General features: G+C 36.9%; 1 protein-coding gene across 4 annotated transcripts; it reads right to left on the bottom strand.

Annotated features, from left to right (window-relative positions):
* Positions 1–1,190: 1,190 nt before the first annotated feature.
* On the bottom strand, positions 1,191–6,290 carry LOC104893650 (pentatricopeptide repeat-containing protein At1g11900). Of its 4 annotated transcripts, none has more exons than XM_048637438.2 (4): positions 5,475–6,290; positions 4,802–4,876; positions 3,363–4,538; positions 1,191–1,536 (listed from the first exon to the last, which is right to left on the bottom strand). In XM_048637438.2, the coding sequence occupies exons 1-3, from the start codon at positions 5,679–5,681 to the stop codon at positions 3,489–3,491; spliced, it is 1,332 nt and encodes a 443-aa protein (XP_048493395.1). In that variant the 5' UTR covers positions 5,682–6,290; the 3' UTR covers positions 1,191–1,536; positions 3,363–3,488. The 4 variants fall into 4 exon arrangements, with proteins under 4 accessions (XP_048493395.1, XP_057251088.1, XP_048493397.1 ...); XM_057395105.1 differs by having other exon boundaries at positions 4,802–4,887; positions 5,475–5,612; XM_048637440.2 differs by lacking the exon at positions 5,475–6,290 and adding an exon at positions 4,955–5,275 and having other exon boundaries at positions 4,802–4,908.
* Positions 6,291–7,715: the final 1,425 nt, after the last annotated feature.

The following is a 7,715-nucleotide window of genomic DNA, read 5'->3' as shown; positions in this document are numbered from 1 at the left end:
TAACAACAAATTAACTTAAAATAATGATAACAATGACAGTTATAATGATAACAATAAGATTAATATTAATTACCAATATTAATAATTCATAAGTACAACAACAACAATAATAATCATTTTGAACTAATGTACTAGTAAATAACAATACTCCCTTTGTATTTTTTTTTTCTTTCTCACTTAGAATCTTGACACTATTCACAATTAAAGAGAATTTTTTAGATTTTTCTCAATATATAAGAAAAAATATAGTCATGTGAAGTCTTGTTTGATTCGTCTTAATGAGTACTTTATTAATATTCAATTATTATAATTTTTACTAATATGTAGTGAAAAATATTTAATAAAAATAATGAGTTTTTAAATATAAGCATGAACTGATCTGATCTGATCTGATTAGATCTGAAATAAGCAAAAATAAGGTGAACTGAACATAGCCTATCTTTTGTTATTCTATGAATGATATTTAGTCGCCTCGCGCTTTATTTCAAAAGTATATTTCAAAAGTAAGAACGGCATAATGAGTAAAAAAACAACTTCAAAGTCAAAAACCTTTGCCACAAAAATAAAAGAAGTCTTAGAATAGTTAACCCTACTTAGCAACATATACATATGTACATATACATACATATACATGAGCAGCAGATGATAGCCTAGTGGTATTGGCATCACATCCGATCCCAGAAGTCAAGGGGTCAAATCTCACCCCTTGTAAGGAGAGATCCCCAATTTCCCCCCTTCCTTGCAAGGGACTTCATCTTACCTTAAAAAAAAATATATACATATGTACACATATACATATGTATATTTATAGAGGGAGAGAGAGTAAATGGCGACCAGCAACTAGTGATTGGTGACGATGGCTGGCAACCCAGCAAAACCACTACAAGACTACCATGAACTGCCGTACAGGTAAGTAAGGCTTAAGCCGGGTAAAACCACTACAAGAGTTCCAAGTTCGTCGAGCTCATGAACCTAGCCGGACTTAATGAAAAATGGGGTTAAGCCGAGCCGAGCCGAGCAGAGCCTAAATTGTAGTTGGCTCGGCTCGTCCAATAAGCAGCGCTACTTTGGCCAACTATTGTCCAAAAGTCGACCTATTTAAAGAACGTATATTCGCATGAAAGGGTTTGATCAGGGTATGTTGGAAAAGGGCTTTTTGCATGCAAATACAATCATTCTCATAAGAAAAGTTCAGTGAAAATATAAATATCCCCATAGCAAATTTAGGCATACACATACCCAGCAGTAAAACCAGAAAGAACAAAATGAACTACTAAGCCTTCACACATTTGTGCACATGCAGAACATTATTAACTTTGAGGAATCAGTTGGATACAAACTATACAAGACAGCTGGTTGTGTGTTAAGAATAGCATAGACCTAAGCGAGCATCTAACCTTGTAATATCTTACAATAGCACAGTCGAGTTTCATTGAGTATGCTATAGATCATTGAAACATGGAGATCAGCCTCGTCAAAGATTCATCCCAAATTACAATGTACATATCTGGCCCCATTCAGAACCATTCTGCAAAACTGTACCAGATAGAACTGGTGATTAGATAGACAAACCAGACAAAACTGGCTTCAGTGAAAAAGAAACAACATTAGTTCATGTAATAGAAGAGACGAAGGGGCTGCTTTAAATGAAAAATACAGAATTGGAGTTCAACAGCCAGACGGAAAAATTTTAATTGACACAAAATTTCTCGGGAGCTTAGCATTCAACCTCCTGATACTAAAGATGGTGAGCCTCGTCACGCAATAATCTATTCATCTCATAGAGAGGTAAAAGGAAAAGACTAAGAGTATTCATCCCATATAGAAGTCAAGGGGAAGGACTACGATTATTCATCCAATATAGAAGTAAAAAGGAAAGACTAAGACTATTGTTTTATTTCCGGGATAGGCATCCAACAACACTAATGCTAAATCCCATATATCCTGTCTAAATTGGCCTGCGCAGGGGTCACACTTCTAAAACATCTACAAAGGATATAAAGTAGTTATCTAATTTAGATTCCATAATAATTATACCATGCCTGATACTTTTAGACGAGAAAAACAGGGCTGATTACTTTTTAGGAAAGGAGACAAGAGCGGGAATCTGATAGCATCTCTAACTCCTTTTTCTCACTCTCCACTGCCAATTTAATTCCCCCTGTAGAACAGAGCTGGAATTCAATTTGGCTTTCATATGCAGACGTCATGGCTTTTTTTTTTTTTTTTTTTGGCGACAAGCACAAACAGACAACAACCTTAACTAATTAAGTTACCGAGTCTCGCTGCTACGGCCAGATCATGGGCTGGAGCAACTTCTACCCGGCTCACCTGACGTCATGGCTATTACTCCCACTTTTTCTCTAATCCATTTTCAATGTTAATATAGTGCCATCCAAACACTTATCTAACATATGCACATTACAAAAGCTAACAATATAATGATAAGTATACAAATTACCAGGGAAACTACAATTTTTTTTTCTAATCAAAATGGACTAAATTGAATCCTTAAACTGCCTTAACTTTTACATCTTTCTAGTTGTGAAGTAGGATATCAGTCAATTGCTATCGAAATGGAAAGGTAAAACAGAATCAGCGTCTCTACAATCAGCACCAGTATGTATTTGTTAATCCCACAACCCCTAGTCGCTGTTCAATCTGGGAAGAAATTTTTCCAGACTAGGGTTACTAATCAGCTTCCAACCTTTGATCAAAGACATAAACTAACTCCTCTTTGATTACTTTACAGAAATGAGTGGTGCATATAGCTTCTCTCCAGGCTCACGCTTATGGAAACTACTGTAACATGTTCCTTTCCAATATTCTGCAAGATTCTAGTGTATTTTTCGGTTGCCTTTGATATATGATGAATTTATGCTCTTGCTTTTATCTGAACTTTTCTTTGACATGAATTTATTTCTTGTTAAGAAAATATAAATCCAAAAACAAAAATGTACCGCTGACAAAACACGGCAGTGAACACCTCCAACCTTTATCAAATGGATCTAGCGCATTAGATTGACCCCAAGCACAACAAGATTACATACTGAATCATATAGTGAACCAGCAGAGACTAAAATACCATGTCACACAAGAATGAAAGGTTTATAGGAGGAAGACAGCACGCATAGAAAATTACAAACCGTTCTTACATGATGCAACATGAGTCAGAGTTGATCACCTGACAAGAATCTATTGAACTTATAAGTTATAAACAGTACTGCAGAATTAGTGATCACATGCAAATAACATTTTGTCAGTTCATGCAATGAGCAGGACGGGAGAAAAAGATTGATACATCCAAGAAAAGGCCAACGGACCAGAAACTACAAAAGAAAGACACCAGGCATCAAGCTTACCTTTTTCAAGATCAACCGACTCCACACGCTCTTGCAGCTCATTCCACTTATCTTTGATATCAGCCACAAGACCATGGTTGTGTGACAACGAAATTACTCTGCATCCATGATTATAGTTTGTGTCCTTCATCTGCTTTTTCTTTTAAAATCCTTTGGGCCTACCAGGTATGGCAGAGAATGATTCATCTCATCCAAAAGGACACCTGCAGCCTTCAACTTCCCCATTTTCTTTAAATTATTAATCAATGACCTGTATATGTAGATAGAGGGCTGGACTTCCCTGCTCTTCATTGCAGTGAAAAGTCTCAATGCTTCCTCTATGTTACCTGATCGACCAAAGCTTTCAATCAATGCAGTATACGTTCTCAAATCTGGAATGAGTCTGTTCTTATCCATTTCCCTCATACACACTAAACAGAGATCTAATCTTCCCAATTTTTGCAGATTGTTTAACAGGGTATTGTATGTAACAATATCTGGAGTTATGTTCGCCTTTATCAGGGAAGCAAACTCCTGCAGCATATCATCCATCAAACCAGCTCGACCTAGCAACCCAATGATTGTATTGTAAGTGACCAAGTCTGGCTTGCATTCTGAAACCTTCATATGATCAAATATTAATAAAGCCTTATCAATCTGCCTACACTCAGCAAAGGCAAAGATCATTCTGTTTAAAACCAGGACACCACAGTGAGATGTCAGCTGAGATATTTCTCTAACAAATTTGAGTAGCAGGGATCCATCATCTGTGTTTACAAAAGCCTTGGCAAGATTGAAATAACTTTTCTGACTCATCCCTTTAGAGGAGACCAATATATCCTTAAATATCACAAGTGAATGTTCAATGTCACTCCTTTCACTTGTTGCAGCCAAAAGAATATTATAGGCATCAGAGTCAAGAAATATATGTTTGTCGTGTAAAAACTGCAGCAAGTTATCGATTGCTGAAACGTTGCCAGATCTACATAGCCTTTCAATGTCGTAACATATATTCCTGTCGCAGAAAGCTGTATTTTCAATAGTGCAAACAATATGATTCAGGAGATCATTTGTAATTTCTGGATTATGAGGATAGCTCTCAGTAGTGACAACCGTCTTAAAAAAGGCTCTGGAACTTCCAAGAATAGCAAAGAACGGCCATCTCCGAGTACCAACTGATAGGGATGCAAGATATATCTGTATCCGATGTTAATTAGTTGTAAAAATTTCCACTAGACTAATTATATATATTAGCAGGAATTGCACCCAAATAAAGAAAACTGTTGGAAACAAAAAACATAAATAACAATGAACTGGGTGCTTTGGATCAGCTGGAACTTATACTGTGGCAATTCCTCTTTAGCTTAAGTTATTCAAACTTATGTTTCTTATCCCTGATACCAAAATTCTCTATCCATGGAGATTGTTGATCCAAATTAAAAATAAGGACATTACTATACCTGCCGAGCTGAGGGGTCTTCAATTTTCAGGACACTGATTTCTGACGTGTCAAACAACTTACCCATATTATCTGACTGCAGGTGTGCTAACAGAAAAATGAAGGCCATCAGCCTGATTCTAATACTTCATCTTTCACCCAAAAAATAAATCCACCACAATCAGCTAGTGCAGGTTTTTGAAACTCCAACTCAATCTCCGATATAAACAAACTTTGCAAATTAAGTGGCATTTTTTGTAACACCATAATAATATCCACTCAAAATGATTGAACACAGTCTACGTTTCAGTAATTCTCCTAAAAAATGAAAACTCCAATTTCAAAGTGCATATATATTTGTGAAATCAGCTTACCACTTTAGGAGAAACTACCAATATAACAGATAAATGCTTCAAAATATATCAAATGAACATCAGATCTAGCATAAAAATATTATATTCTACATATTTAAAATTAGAAGAGCCGGAGTAACCTAGATCCTACATGCCACTAAAATCAACATTTTCGAACTCCACCCCTGCGATCCCCCTCCAAAAAGGCAAACACCCCAAACTTAATCCCGATTCAGAGCTTCTTATAATAAATCCATTCAATTCAAAGCTATAAATGAGCAGCAAAAAAGACCAAAAAAGGCGGAAATGAATACATGAGATAGAAGGCAAATTCTCACTTACCCTATTCCATTTATCCTTAGAAACACATGAATTTGATAGAAGTCCGTTGCTTTTATTCCAAAAACCAAAATTTTGGTAGAGGTAAGATCCATTATTTTGAAGTGGCTTTTTTCTATCTAATATTGGCTGTGCCCCAGTAGGAAACAGAAGAAGAGAAATACTTACTTGATTTTTGCAATTCCTAAATGTTCTTGGAGTAATTAACATGCTAAAACTTCTAAAAATTAGATTACGAAGTATAAACAAGCAGAAGCAAGGACATTCGTAGTCTAATTTGAGAAGAAATTGGGAAAGTCACAACAAAGATTAATTTTGGGGGTTGTATGGAAAGTCAGGTTTAGGGTTTAATTTTGGGGATTGGTAAGCTGAGTTGCCTTACACTCCAAGTCATTTTGTTATAGTTTTTCTTTTACCTTGGTATTTGAAGCTCGTGCTAGTTCATAAATTGGGTTGGGTCGAATTGGGTTTGTGTGGAGTTTTTTCTTCTTTTGAGGGAAAAATCGAGCAAAAGAAATTTATTCAACTAAATCGAAATTCAGCAAAATTGTTAAATTTTTGGGTAACGGAGTAAAATAAACAAGTTAAATCCAAATTAGAATTCCATCTAGTTACGAAATGAGTTACAATATTGTCCGATTTCATAATATGATTACAATAAAAAGCAAAAAAAAAAAAAAAAAAAAAAGAATACTGAACTCAACCATAAAACAAAAAAATCGGAGAAACACCATTTTGTTCCTTGATTGCATTCACCACATATAGTGCATCACACTCGGGCCATACCTTCTGCCAACCCAATCTCCGAGCCACGCCAACACCGTACCTTGTTGTAGCAGCTTCAGCAAATCTCTATTTTCCATCTCGAGCTAATCTGCATGACAACATTAGTTAATAATTACCCCCAATCATCATGCAACACTACACCATGCCCCACTCCCCCACCCTTATAGATGGGTGCATCCGCATTAAGTTCACCCACGCAAAAGAGGTTTCTCCCACTTCACCCCGCCCACATTCTGATGATTTGATCTCTGTCCAGCCACCTTTTTCTTGTAATCTTCAAAGTCATGCACGCACCATACGACAGAAACATGCAACAACATTTGGACGTGACATTATAATATTCTCAAATATATATGACCTTGATTCTACACATCCAAGTTGCCCAAGCAAGAGTACTAAAAAGTGTGACATCTTTGTTTGACAAGTTGCTTGTCAGTTGTCACCCACAAAAATTATCAGCATAAGAGGAATTAGGTGCAGCTTCAACAATGGTCTTCAAAGAAGTTTGTTGCCATATGCTATTGACTTAACGACATTCGAATAAAGCGTGCACAATAGATTCACTATTTGCCACATAACTGACAAGTTGGATCAGTGATAATATGGCGAGGATATAGCTGATCCTTCATGCCCAAATTACCCCTACACACCCTCCACATAAAGTGGCATAGTTTAGGAGGTCCATATAAACTCCACACATGCTTCCACAACCCCTTCTCCCTTGGCTCATGAGAAAGAAGCCAAGCATGCATGTTCACGTCCTATGCACCCCAACCAATATCCTGACCTTACGTAGTATATACCATCAATAGTTGGCCACAAAATGTACTGTCATCCGATAGATAAGGTGACAGTCGACTGTTAGCAACCAACAGTGCATCCTCATGTTCCAACACCTCTTTTATTAACTTTATATTCCAGCACCCCTTCTCACAGTCTATTAAGTTATTCACCATCAAAGAAGGATCACTATTTTCATTTGGTGAAGGAACAATGTGAGCACACTCTCCCGACAACCAAGCATCCTCCTATATATTTAATTTTCTCCCATCTCTAACTCGCCACTTCAATCCCTCCCACAAAAGAGCCTTACCCCCCCCCCCCCCAATGCTTTTCCAAGAGTAGCTTGGATCATAGCCTCGAAGACCTTGAATGAACTCTGAATTTTCATAGTTGCTCTCCTTTAAGGACCCCATGAAGAAGCTAAGGGTATTATTATAGTGCCAACCTTGTTTTGCTAAGAGAGATTGGTTGAAGACCTTCAAATCTCTGAAAACATATCCTTCCCACAGACTTTGGTAAGCATAACGACTCCCATGTTTGTCAATGCATCTTTCTCTCCGAATTATTTGATCCCCACCAAAATCTTGCTATTAAGGAGTGAATTTCGTCAATTAGTCCCTCGATGTACGTTTCTTCTATGGTACATGCAATGGGTATTTTGTCCCAATTTGGCCC

This window comes from Beta vulgaris, chromosome 5, assembly GCF_026745355.1.
Source record: "Beta vulgaris subsp. vulgaris cultivar EL10 chromosome 5, EL10.2, whole genome shotgun sequence".
NCBI classification, from domain to species: domain Eukaryota; kingdom Viridiplantae; phylum Streptophyta; class Magnoliopsida; order Caryophyllales; family Amaranthaceae; genus Beta; species Beta vulgaris.
This window is presented reverse-complemented; position numbering and strand designations above follow the sequence as displayed.

Bases quoted from the DNA above. Each gene is read 5' to 3' on its own strand.
- LOC104893650 (XM_048637438.2), bottom strand. From the start codon at position 5,681: ATGTTAATTACTCCAAGAACATTTAGGAATTGCAAAAATCAAGTAAGT. The intron at 4,877-5,474 runs GTAAGTGAGAAT...GCACACCTGCAG, and splicing joins CTAAGGATAAATGGAATAGG to TCAGATAATATGGGTAAGTT. The intron at 4,539-4,801 runs GTATAGTAATGT...CATCGGATACAG, and splicing joins AAGACCCCTCAGCTCGGCAG to ATATATCTTGCATCCCTATC.